The sequence below is a fragment of the Oncorhynchus nerka genome, linkage group LG9a (assembly GCF_034236695.1).
Source record: "Oncorhynchus nerka isolate Pitt River linkage group LG9a, Oner_Uvic_2.0, whole genome shotgun sequence".
In the NCBI taxonomy this organism is placed as follows: domain Eukaryota; kingdom Metazoa; phylum Chordata; class Actinopteri; order Salmoniformes; family Salmonidae; genus Oncorhynchus; species Oncorhynchus nerka.
The window spans coordinates 47,315,167-47,328,348 of record NC_088404.1 but is presented as its reverse complement, the minus strand read 5'-3'; the positions used below and the strand labels follow the sequence as shown (position 1 = coordinate 47,328,348).

The window sequence follows — 13,182 nt, the reverse complement described above, 5'->3', positions numbered from 1 at the left end:
GATTGTTAGCTATCGGTGCCCATAGTATAATTAAGCAATAAGGCCCGAGGGGGTGTGGTATATGACCAAAATACCACGGTTAATTGCTGGTCTTTTGTATATTGGCCATATACCACAAACACCCAAGGTCCCTTATTGCTACTATAAACTGGTTACCAACGTAATTAGATGAGTAAATAGTACTTTTTTGTCATATACCACAGCTTTCAGCCAATCAGCATTCAGGGCTCGAACCACCCGGTTTATAAAGACAGTTATAAACTGGGTGGTTGAGCCCTGAATGCTGATTGTCTGAAAGCCGTGGTATATCGGATCGTATACAATGGGTATGACAGAAAAGTACTATTTACTGGTCTAATTACTTTGGTAAACAGTTTATAATAGCAATAAGGGACCTCTGGTGTTTGTTGTATATGGCCAATATACCATGGCTAATAGCTGTATGCAGGTACTCCACGTTGCATATCCTAGTTAGACACTTAGGATCAGATTGTCTGAAAGAGTCAGAGTTCGCTCTGTACAAAAACAACACACGCGCACACATACTAGCACTAGCTATCTGATTGGTCCTATTTCCTTTAGCGGTCTAACACATTGTTCCTCAACTGCCTCTCATCCTGCCCCCACTTCTCTCAACTGTCCCCAGGGATCCATAGCCTGTCTACATTTGACTTATTTTTTTAAAACATGTTTGTCATTCTGCAGACACTCTTCTCCAGAGCAACTTACAGTAAGCGCATTTATCTTTAGAAAGCTAGGTGAGACAACTACATATCTCAGTCGTGGTAAGTAAATTTTTCCTCAAAGAATAGAAAACATAACAAATCTCACAACAGAAACAAAAGGCCCAGGAGGTGGGGCAGCCCAAGAGGCAGGCGTCCATCTTGTTTCCCATAACTTCCAACGTGTCAGACTCCATTACCACATGCTCCTGGAAACAACCATACCTCTTCCAAGTTACACCCAAAAACCTTTGAACAACAGTGTTCATGATTTGGCAAACAAATTTAAAAAAATACAATTGTCTTGAGTCTCCATATATCTCTCAGCAAAACAGATGCATCATTGTCCGTTGTATTGTAAATACTGTATATTATTTTTTTCATGTACGTTCTCATCTGTGCAATCGCCTCTTTTCTCTCTAATTAGCGATCCGTTTTGGTCGGATGCCCCAGTCTGAGAAGCTGAAGCTGAAGGCAGAGATCCTGACGGGTGACAGGGAGGTGGAGGACCCCCAGCAGGCCGACCAGAAGACTTTGGCCAGGCACATTTATGAGGCCTACCTCAAGAACTTCAACATGAACAAGGCCAAAGCCCGCACCATCCTCACTGGCAAGACGAGCACTCCAGTAAGCGCAGTGTGTAGAATTGTGTATGTGTGTGTGTGTGGGGAGGGGGGGTGTTTGGATTAAAAATTAAACTAACTCTCCAAAGGGAATCATTTAAAATGTGGAAATGCAATACTATTTTTTGCAACCCTGATGACACTGCATGTCTTCTGTGCAATCAGACGGGTCCAATATTATATTTTGAATTATTCCCTTTGGAGTGCGTTGGCTGCATTTTGATCCGGTTTGAATGGGATGCAATGTGAAAACCAAACAGTCCTTGTGTGTCAACATAACCTGTTGGCAACCACTACCCACTAGGAGCCAAAGAACCATGCAACGACAGAAATAACTTGATCAATGGCATTTAGAAGCCAACGTGTCAGGACAAGGACACATCTGCCTGAATACATGAAGAACAACTCTGTATGACCCTGACTTATAATGGACCATTATCAACAGTGTTGGAAGACCACTGCACCCCTCCCTCTCTTTCTTTCTTTCTTTCTTTCTTTAAAGATGGTCCCCTTAGATCTGTGGTCTCCATTCATTCTTTCATCACATAGGAGAATAAATGGGTGGGGTAAGGTTATCTGGTGAGTGGTTGAAATCCATCTTCGGTGGGTGTAGGTGTGGCAGACGTCAGAGAGGAGGATCACGGGATTGTAAACCGTGAGTAGAAGTGGTGGATCAACGACACAGTAACACTGTATGGATAGACATCCCACTCAGCTTTAGCGTAGCCTTTAGCAATTCATTGTACTGTCTTCTGCACATTGCAGTGTCTTCTGACCTTGTTTTCTGTTGTTGATCAAGCTGCTCTTACCCAGCTGCCACCTTCAGCAATAATATTCTGGCCTGCATTGCCAGTCAGATGTTGGGAGCGTATCATATTGTGAGTTGAGTAAGCTGTGTGTCGTACACAGCTCTCAGTTAGGAGCAAGTGCTGGACTGGCTCCTGTGGGAACGTTCACCACCGCAGCTCTGGTTGTGTACTTACAGCCTGACCAACACGGTGACCCAGATACGTGTTGTTTACCACCGCAGCTCTGGTCGTGTACTTACAGCCTGACCAACATGGTGACCCAGATACGTGTTGTTTACCACCGCAGCTCTGGTCGTGTACTTACAGCCTGACCAACACGGTGACCCAGATACGTGTTGTTTACCACCGCAGCTCTGGTTGTGTACTTACAGCCTGACCAACACGGTGACCCAGATACGTGTTGTTTACCAGCCTGACCAACAGCTCTGGTACCACCGCAGCTCTGGTGTACTTACAGCCTGACCAACACGGTGACCCAGATACGTGTTGTTTACCACCGCAGCTCTGGTCGTGTACTTACAGCCTGACCAACACGGTGACCCAGATACGTGTTGTTTACCACCGCAGCTCTGGTCGTGTACTTACAGCCTGACCAACACGGTGACCCAGATACGTGTTGTTTACCACCGCAGCTCTGGTCGTGTACTTACAGCCTGACCAACACGGTGACCCAGATACGTGTTGTTTACCACCGCAGCTCTGGTCGTGTACTTACAGCCTGACCAACACAATGACCCAGATACGTGTTGTTTACCACCGCAGCTCTGGTCGTGTACTTACAGCCTGACCAACACGGTGACCCAGATACGTGTTGTTTACCACCGCAGCTCTGGTCGTGTACTTACAGCCTGACCAACACGATGACCCAGATACGTGTTGTTTACCACCGCAGCTCTGGTCGTGTACTTACAGCCTGACCAACACAATGACCCAGATACGTGTTGTTTACCACCGCAGCTCTGGTCGTGTACTTACAGCCTGACCAACACGATGACCCAGATACGTGTTGTTTACCACCGCAGCTCTGGTCGTGTACTTACAGCCTGACCAACACGATGACCCAGATACGTGTTGTTCACCACCGCAGCTCTGGTCGTGTACTTACAGCCTGACCAACACGATGCCCCAGATACGTGTTGTTTAGCAGCCTCACACTCTAAAAAACAACATGTTGAAAACACCTCATGAGAGTCAGTGATAACAGTTGAGTTTAAGTTCACAGTCCTCGTGTATTTTCTATTGGAGCTGGTGTCCTTGCAGTGCTTGCTTGAAGAAGCGCAGGCAGCCGTGTTTTTGTAAGACGTGGCTCTATCTAAGGGTACAGACCTGATAAGATGAGATTGTCCTGTTGTTTGTTTTGCTACAGTGTAGGACATCACAGCTAATCTAGACCCGGTTTGCCCTGTCCCCCAACAGACATATTCCAGGAGAAATAAGCTACTGTAACCTTCACAGTTACATAACGACAACCAAAATAAAATGTAGGTTTTGAGACTGTGATGAATGGAGGTGTTCTATAACGTACTCTAGGATCAAGGACAGGATTTGGGTTATGTTACAATGAGGATTTACAACTGCTTGCGATAAAGGCTCTCTTTTCTTTCTGTCAATAAATGTTTTATATAGGCTCACTATCGCTACATGTAGGCAGGACTGTTTGTGAAACATATCGTTCCTTCATTCTAGTAGTAGTAGTAATATTACAAACACCTACAGTTGAAGTTTACATCCACTTAGGTTGGAGTCATTAAAACTCGTTTTTTCAACCACCTCACACATCTCTCGTTAACAAACTATAGTTTTGGCAAGTTGTTTAGGACATCTACTTTGTGCATGACACAAGTAATTTTTCCAACAATTGTTTACAGACAGATTATTTCACTTATAATTCACTGTATCACAATTCCAGTGGGTCAGAAGTGTACACACACCAAGTTGACTGTGCCTTTAAACAGCTTGGAAAATTCCAGAAAACGATGTCATGGCTTTAGACACTTCTGATAGGCTAATTGACATTCATTTGAGTCAATTGGAGGTGTACCTGTGGATGTATTTCAAGACCTACCTTCAAACTCAGTGCCTTTTTGGTTGACATCATGGGAAAATCAAAAGAAATCAGCCAAGACCTCAATTTTTTTTGTAGACCTCCACAAGTCTGGTTCATCCTTGGGAGCAATTTCCAAACGCCTGAAGGTACCACGTTCATCTGTACAAACAATAGTACGCAAGTATAAACAACATGGGACCACACAGCCGTCATACCGCTCAGGAAGGAGACGCGTTCTGTCTCCTAGAGATGAACGTACTTTGGTGCGAAAAGTGCAAATCAATCCCAGAACAACAGCAAAGGACCTTGTGAAGATGCTGGAGGAAACCGGTACAGACGTATCTATATCCACAGTAAAACAAGTCATATATGGACATAGCCTGATTGGCCGCTCAGCAAGGAAGAAGCCACTGCTCCAAAACCACCATAAAAAAAGCCAGACTACGGTTTGCAACTGCACATGGGGACAAAGACGGTACTTTTTGGAGAAATGTCCTCTGGTCTGAGGAAACAAAAATATAACTTTTTGGCCATAATGACCATTGTTATGTTTGGAGCTTCCAAAAGGGGGAGGCTTGCAACTGCTCGATTAGGGAACACCATCCCAACCGTGAAGCATGGGGGTGGCAGCATCATGTTGTGGGGTGCATTGCTGCTGGAGGGACTGGTGCACTTCACAAAAAATAGTTGGCATCATGAGGCCCAAAGGAAAATTATGTGGATATCAGCAGCACATTGATGGTGGAACAACATCTGAAGACGTCAGTCAGGAAGTTACAGCCACTGTATCATAAGGTGAATGCACCAATTTGTAAGTCGCAAATGGGTCTTCCAAATGGACAATGACCCCAAGCAAACTTACAAAGTTGTGGCAAAATGGCTTAAGGACAACAAAGTCAAGGTGGGCAGAACTGGAAAAGTGTGTGCGAGCAAGGAGGCCAACAAACCTGACTCCGTTACACCAGCTCTGTCAGGAGGAATGGGCCAAAATGCACCCAATTTATTGTGGGAAGCTTGTGAAAGGCTACCTGAAACGTTTGACCCAAGTTAAACCATTTAAAGGCAATGCTACCAAATACTAATTGAGTATATGTAAACTTCTGACCCACTGGGAATGTGATGAAATAAATAAAGCTGAAATAAATCATCCTCTCTACTATTATTCTGACATTTCACATTCTTAAAATAACAAAACGTAAGACAGGGAATCTTTACTAGGATTAAATGTCAGGAATTGTGAGAAACTGAGTTTAAATGTATTTGGCTAAGGTGTAAGTAAACTTCCGACTTCAACTGTATCTCATCCACAGGGTCTAGGTAGGGGCTAGGGTTCCGTTTGAAATAGTTTCCTATCTACCGGCCTTCCTTCATACAGGGCTGTCATTACACATGGCTACAGACTATGTTTCCTCACCACCCTGTCTCCCTCCATGCCCCTGCAGCCCTTCGTCATCCATGACATGGAGACCCTCCAGCTGGCAGAGCAGACCCTGGTGGCTAAGATGGTGGGCACGGCCGGAGGCCATCTCCTTGAGAAGGAGGCTGAGGTCCGCATCTTCCACTGCTGCCAGTGCACCTCCGTAGAGACGGTCACAGAGCTAACCGAGTTCGCCAAGTCTGTCCCCGGCTTCTCCAGCCTGGACCTGAACGACCAGGTGACTCTGCTGAAGTACGGCGTGTACGAGGCACTGTTCGCCCTGCTGGCATCGTGTATGAACAAGGACGGCCTCCTGGTGGCCTACGGATCGGGCTTCATCACCAGGGAGTTCCTCAAGAGTCTGAGGAGGCCCTTCAGCGACATGATGGAGCCAAAGTTTCAGTTCGCCATGAAGTTCAACGGGCTGGAGCTGGATGACAGTGACCTGGCTCTGTTTGTGGCTGCCATCATCTGCTGTGGAGGTGAGAGAGAGAGAACGGGAGAGGCTGGGATCTGGGGTTAATGACCACTAATTGGTACACTAATTGGTTTTAGTGTTAATTACTATGCGTCTTCTTGATGGATTTGCTAGTCCCCTCAATGCCAATCAATCCTTTCTCTAACTCTCCTCTCCTTTTTTCTCTCCCTCAGACCGCCCTGGCCTGGTGAACGTGACCCACATCGAGTGCATGCAGGAGAACATTGTTCAGGTGCTGCAGCTCCACCTGCTGGCCAACCACCCAGACGACACCTTCCTCTTCCCCAATCTGCTGCAGAAACTTGCCGACCTCCGTCAACTGGTCACCGAGCATGCGCAGTTGGTCCAGGAGATCAAGAAGACAGAGGACACGTCACTCCACCCCCTGCTGCAGGAGATCTATAGGGACATGTACTGAGATATTGAGCCCAGGGAGAAGGGCTGGGGGCTGAGAACACACACCTCACCCTCTATTTTGGGGACATGTACTGAGCCTAGAAAAGAGGTGGTCTGCCATTTTAGGGACGCAGGCGTGAACAGTCTATCTGAACTGTCCCACGGTGATAGGGTTGAACCACTGAACCCCCAGATACAGGGTTGCTCGTGTTTCTCAGCAGCGAGAGTATTGGTGTTTATGAGGCCCAGACATCACAGGACAAGACAGAACTACAGGACACTATTCTGGGGCACCTGCAGGGTCCACTACTCCTACATGGACCTCTAGGGCCATATTACGTGTGTGGAGGGGCAGTGTGGGGCTGAATTGAGTCTCCTGTCCTATCCTAGTGTTTATCCGAGAACATATATCGGGCTGGAGTACACAGATCAAATAATACATTTCTGTTTTGGGTAAGTAAGATTCAGTCAGACTATAACCGCCAGAATCCCTGCTTAGGTACACGCTTAAAGGGGCCTGCACTGAGCCGTACTCCGGCACTAGAGTGAAGAACAGCAGAACTTACTCTTCAGAACACCACTTCAGCGGTATGTTTATAACTATGCCTTTTTGTACCGAACGTGAGAGCGAGAGGAAAGAATGATAGTGATGCCCACCTACTTTGCAGTAAAGACACCCAAGTGACTTCAATGCCGACTACAGATTTTAGATGTGAGTGACTGTGTCTCACAGCAAGGCAGCTTTTTCAGTGATTGGCTGTGCTCCCCCAGTGAAGTACAGATGTAGGTTTTTTATTTGAGATGGTTTTGCTACAGCAGGATAATACTTCTGCAGCAACAGGAAATGTGAATCATAATTCATGGACATTTTCTGTCGGGGTTGATACCTTTTCCGTTAGTGCCAATCAAGTCTGAAATGTAAAAGGAGAAATTGCAAACGCTAGAAACCTTTTACCTTACACGTTTGCATTTCCTGCTGTGCAGGAAAATTCTCAGCGACTAAAAGAGTGATTTAAGATCCTACATCTGTCATGGGATTGCATGGTCAGTTTCCTAATGCACCATACTGTACCAGACCATTGTCCCTCAGATGCAGCTGCAGCGGCTCAAAATCCAACTCACAGGACAAGTAAATGTAACAGATTGCTTCATTCATTTTGGGAAAGCTCTCCTGTGCCTTATCAAATTCTTTCACCTGCTTAGGCGATAACAAATCATGTATTATCAATGGGATTCCTCTGAAAAAAAAACTATAACTATAATTTAGCCATTGATTTAACATGGTCATGTTCACTTATGTTATCATGGATGAGGCTAAAGATTTTCAGTAATTGCTCCCTCTATATCTCTCTGAATATTCTGTCCTTTGCTATTTTCGACGCAAGACCCACAGCCTCAGTTGGACAGACACACTCTTGGCCTCAACAGGCCTCCGTTGTTCCAACATCAGTTTACTCTTCAGTCATTCTACAGAGAATTATTCCCCATGTGGTGTATAGGGATGGTTTTCACGTCCCTTCCCATCCGTCTCATTTTCCTCTCCTATCTAGACCAAACTCTAACAGGGAGGCTTTGGTACGCATTATATTCATTTCATAAAACCAATGTGAAACTCAATTAACTTTAACCGATTTTTTTTCAGTACTTTCACAAACAAAGGCAAACAAACTACCATGTCAATAGTGTTTCCCCCACCCTTCAGAACATGGCTCTATCAGGACATTTTGTTTGGAAGTAGTTTGATTTTCTTCATAAAACAGACATTCAGAAAAGACCACTGTCAGAGATTCACTATGTAAATGCACCCACAATGCAACACTAAAGCACAAGTATGCTTCCGAGATGTGATATGAGTCTATGTGGTATACTGTACCTCCGTAATTATGCCTTTTTGAGAAAAAAACCCCACATATTTGGCACTCCATCTTGTTTTGCGTTCTGGTATTAAAGGTCTAATCCGACGTTAAACTACATTAAAACCTTAACACATGCAGATTGAGAGCAGGTTTACCACATTTCAAGCAATTTTAAGCAATACCAGAAAGCCTGTTATTTTACTCTCTCACTCATATTATCACCCTCATTACACATATCTGACTTACTCTCTTACTCAATCATCTCTCTCTCTCTCTCTTACTCTCTCTTCTCTCCCTTTCTTGCTCTCTCTCTGTCACAGTGCCTCGTTTGGCTTGGTCCTCTTTCTTGCCCCATAGATTGAGGGCCCGAATCAATCTGTAGCGTGGAAGATCTGCGTTGCAGCTCGGATGACATTTAAAGTTCATTTCCGATAGAGCCGACAAATGCAGCGTTTAGTGTGAATGCAATCTCTGCAAACGCGGTAACATTGCCTTTAAATGTTAGATCTTCCGAGCCCTTAGGTTCAGGGAATTATGCTACACAACAATAATACTTTCTTTTGGATTGATGACAGATGACCATTGTTGCGCTCTCTTTTTCTTACAAACTAGAATAGCACACCTTTCAACTCTAACTGGTATAATATGGAGTGTCAACTAACCCAGCTCTCTCCGTGCTTTGAAATATTAATGGATGACAACTTACTTACTTACTTCTAACTTAATGTTAGAATCTAGTAGAGATGACACACTAAAACTGCTTCATCAAACCAGCCATCGATCCCTCACAGAGCTAATGGGAATGCTGCAAAAGCATAATGAAATAATCATTCACGTGTGCATGTTTTTCTGACGGAAGTACGTTCTTAAGTGCATTTTCTGTGAGGGAATGTTTTTTGTTCTTTGCTTACCGTACCAAATTCTCATCTGAATCCATAAATCAATGATTTGGTTTCATGTAATGGACCTAGATTCACTCGCTGCACCACATTGTATAAATGCTTTGTACATAGATTCAGTGATTATGTGATTGCTTGCCCCAACTATAACTGGAGGTTTACAAGATATGAACTAATATTGGATATGTTTTGTATTCCTCTTTGTCTGGTAAATACTTTTCAATGTTTTCAATTGTACAGAAATGCAGGTATGTTTTTTGCTTAAAAGCCAAATCCACACCAAAAAATATTTGGGTATTTATTTCATTAGTCCACTGTTAATACAGTCCCAAAATGTATTGCATGTCAGCAGTCAAGTTTTTAAAATATAGGATTTTCAGGAAGCAAAGTGTTTCGCATCATATGATGCATTTTGTATCATTATGATGATGTGGCAAGTGACACTTTGCTTCTTGGAAGTCCAATATCTTGGAAATTTGACTGCCGACATGGACTAATGAAAAAAAGACCACAATATCGATTTGGGGGGATTTTTTCTTTTAAGCCCTACCTAATTTGACCATGTTATAATTGAGTTGGATCTTATTTTTATACTAAAGCTAAAGCATATCTATGAGTAGATCGGAAATTGTTCTGTTGAAGAGTGCAATGTAAATAGAGTAACTAAGAGTAACTAAGTAACTGGTGATATAACCATAGATTTGATTCCCAATGGGGACATTCCTTTTGTTAATTCCCACACTATAGAGGGAGAGTTAACATGTTATGTACAGTGTGTGCTGTGCTTAGCTTTAGGGATACTAAAAGCACTCATAGTTAATATCAAGACTTGACCGCAAAACCTGCTATGGGTTATTGGCACTACTTTTTCACTAGACAACGTGATCTGGATATAATCTTTGTCTTGAACAGACAGAAGTAAATAATTAGCGTTAAGACTGGTAATAATACAGTACTTACAAGTCTCCTTCTACGTTGTCATCTCAGGTTGAAGATTAAATAGTAGAGGAGATGTTTAGCGCGTAGTTTCACGATTCACAACATAAATGCTCCATAATTGCCTCTCCGTGTACTTCAAGCCAAGCGGTTTTGTCGTTTTTGTGGCCCTATTATATCCCTTCTCTGTATTGATAAATATATACGACATTATGCACTCATAACTTGTCCACTTAGACACAATGCACAGCGATTTCATAACAGTCAAATGCAGTTGAAGAAAAATACAGCAATAAGATGCAGTATATTGTTTATTACCACGCTCCCATTGTATCAAGCTTTTTGCCTGCTTCCTTTCTCCTCCTCGCTCACTGCTATGTTCTAACTTAACCATAATCATGCCATATGTTAGAGGGCTGAATTATTTCAAGCTGCCTGTAGTGGTAGTTCTATAGTATGTATTCCTCGGGAATGTCAGGCCTCCATAGAATGCAACGATGCTTTAATCCACTGCCACCTGGATCTAGATTCTAGAATCGCCAGGTGAACTGAACACATTAGTGATTAAACACAACCCGTGCCTTAACCCACGCCATACAACATTAGACACAATACAGTATAGCCCTAAAGATGCACACAGGTCTGTGTCACCAAGGTGCTGGTATGGATGTGACACTACACAGTACAGAGATACACAAAGAGAGGATATGACATAGTGACAGAATTAGGGAAGGTATCAGAATTGTGATAGGCAGACGGATTATTGTTGAATCTGTGGAACACAATGACTGTTTGGAATCACGATCTTCCAAATGAGAGAGATCTCTGTCTTGCAATAGTGAAAATACAAACAAGGTAATATAATGGTTCAAATACTAGAGATTTCTGCTACCCTTAGTGACGTATATTATTTTGTGTTGAATTGTCAAGCAACTTTTGACAAGTATCAGGGAAAATGTTGTCTTCCTTAGGTTGTCGTAGTTTAGGACATAGAGGGGGACTCTTCTTCTTGTTGAGTTTATAGGGCACTGCCATACAGCACACAAATAATAGTAGCAATAATAATAACAAATAAATAAAACTACATAGAAATGACGAGGGCATCAGATATAGGAAATACGATTTTGATTCTGTATTCATTTACTAAATGTCATGGAGTTGATGCAGTGTTTTTATGGCTAGTGTCATGCACAGATACCGGAGATGATCTTTAGAGGTTTATGTGTACTGTGGCTTTGTATCAATACTGTAAATGTTTGACAAATGTACTGTATATCTTAGTCATTTAAACAATAAACAAGTTGACTTTGAATGGACTTTAAAATAAAATGATTTTAAAATCCAACATTATTGTCCATCTATTTTTTTATGTGAATAATAACGTTGTATTGATGGTGAGAGCTGAATATATGAAAGAAACAGGCGATTCTAGGATTTTTGTTGATGGGGTGGCCAATGGGGCACCAAGAACCAGTCATGTATTATTATTTTTTTTATCCCAGCCCCCGTTCCCGCAGGAGGCCTTTTAGTAGGCCGTCATTGTAAATAAGAATTTGTTCTTAACTGATCTGCCTAGTTAAATTAAGGTTAAATAAAAAACAAAATAAATAAAAATGGGTGGCCATGGGAAATCAACAAATTGTTTCACAAATAGCGTTTGAAAATTGTCTTGAACTACGATTCAATGTTTTAAATAACTTTACATTTGTTACTGCCCTAATTTATTGAAATCCATTAGAAGAGATCCATATTGATCCATATTCAAGCTAGATACATGTTCAGTGGTAACACCCCGTCCAAGGATTTTTTTGAAAGTTTAAGCTAATTTAGTGCATTTCTACATGCTATTTGTAGAACAGATAAAAACAAGCAACGAGAGATATACACTGAGTGTACAAAACATTAGGAACAACTTCCTAATATGGAGTTGCAGCCATGTTTGCCCTCAGAACAGCCTCAATTCTTCAGGGCAGGGACTCTACAATGTATCACAAGCTTTCCACAAGAATGCTGGCCAATGTGGAATCCAACGCTTCCCACAGTTCTCAAGTTGGCTGTCAAGTCAAACCGAAGTTACCCAACCATCTTCCACCTCTGCAATGCTTTCATCAACTCAACTGAGTTGTTCTTCTTCTAAGATCAGGTTTAACAGCAGTTGGGTCTGCTCCAAGAGGTATTCACGGGTCCAAAACGTTGGGTCTGCTCCAAAATGGACCTGGTTCTTTCCCACCCGGACCTGATGAGCATCATTTTTTTTAAATATAGAGACCTGTTCCGAACGGACCCGAGGCCCGTTTCCATATAGACTTGGTCAGATCCAATCCGAGTGAGGGAAGCAGCAGAAAATAAACATTTTAAGCTACGTTATTAACCGGAGCTGATAAAGTGCAAGAGGTACAGCTCTAGAAGGCAGGGCAGGGGCTGTACTGTGAGCAAGTGACATGGGGAGGAGTGACACAACCAACCACGCTGACTTACGCTATAGTAGCTACCATAGCTACCATGGCTAGGTTATTAATTATCAAATACTGAATGATTACATGGTGTCAGTCATGGACTGCATCAAACCGAGACGCTAGTTAAGCTAGCTAGGCTAACTATGCTGCAGCGCTTTCTGATCCTACAGTTACAAATTACAACTCCATTCAGAATATTAAGTAGCAGCCTACCAGTGGGTCTTGGTCGTTGTAGCCTTTCCTTCTCAAATCAAATCGAATCAAATGTTGACAAATGTTATTTGTCACATGCGCCGAATACAACAGGTGTAGACCTTACAGTGAAATGCTTACCTACAAGCCCTTAAACAACAATGTAGTTTTAAGAAAAATAAGGGTGAAGTAAAAAATAGATAAGTAAAATATAAAAATAGATCAAATAAATAATTAAAGAGCAGCAGTAAAAGAACAGTAAGGCTATGAGGCTATATACAGGGGGTACCAGTACTGAGTCAATGAGCGGCGGCACCGGTTAGTCGAGGGAATTGAGGTAATATGTACATG

General features: G+C 42.7%; 1 protein-coding gene across 3 annotated transcripts in view; it reads left to right on the top strand.

Annotated features, from left to right (window-relative positions):
• pparab (peroxisome proliferator-activated receptor alpha b) overlaps positions 1-11,528 on the top strand; it is a 59,713-nt gene extending 48,185 nt beyond the window's left edge. For all 3 annotated transcript variants that reach the window (XM_065022650.1, XM_029668386.2, XM_029668385.2), the window contains exons 5-7: positions 1,150-1,349; positions 5,644-6,100; positions 6,270-11,528. In XM_065022650.1, the coding sequence (XP_064878722.1) occupies positions 1,150-1,349; positions 5,644-6,100; positions 6,270-6,514 (902 nt within the window). In that variant the 3' untranslated portion in view covers positions 6,515-11,528. The remainder of the gene's footprint in view (positions 1-1,149; positions 1,350-5,643; positions 6,101-6,269) is intronic.
• The last annotated feature ends 1,654 nt before the right edge of the window (positions 11,529-13,182 follow it).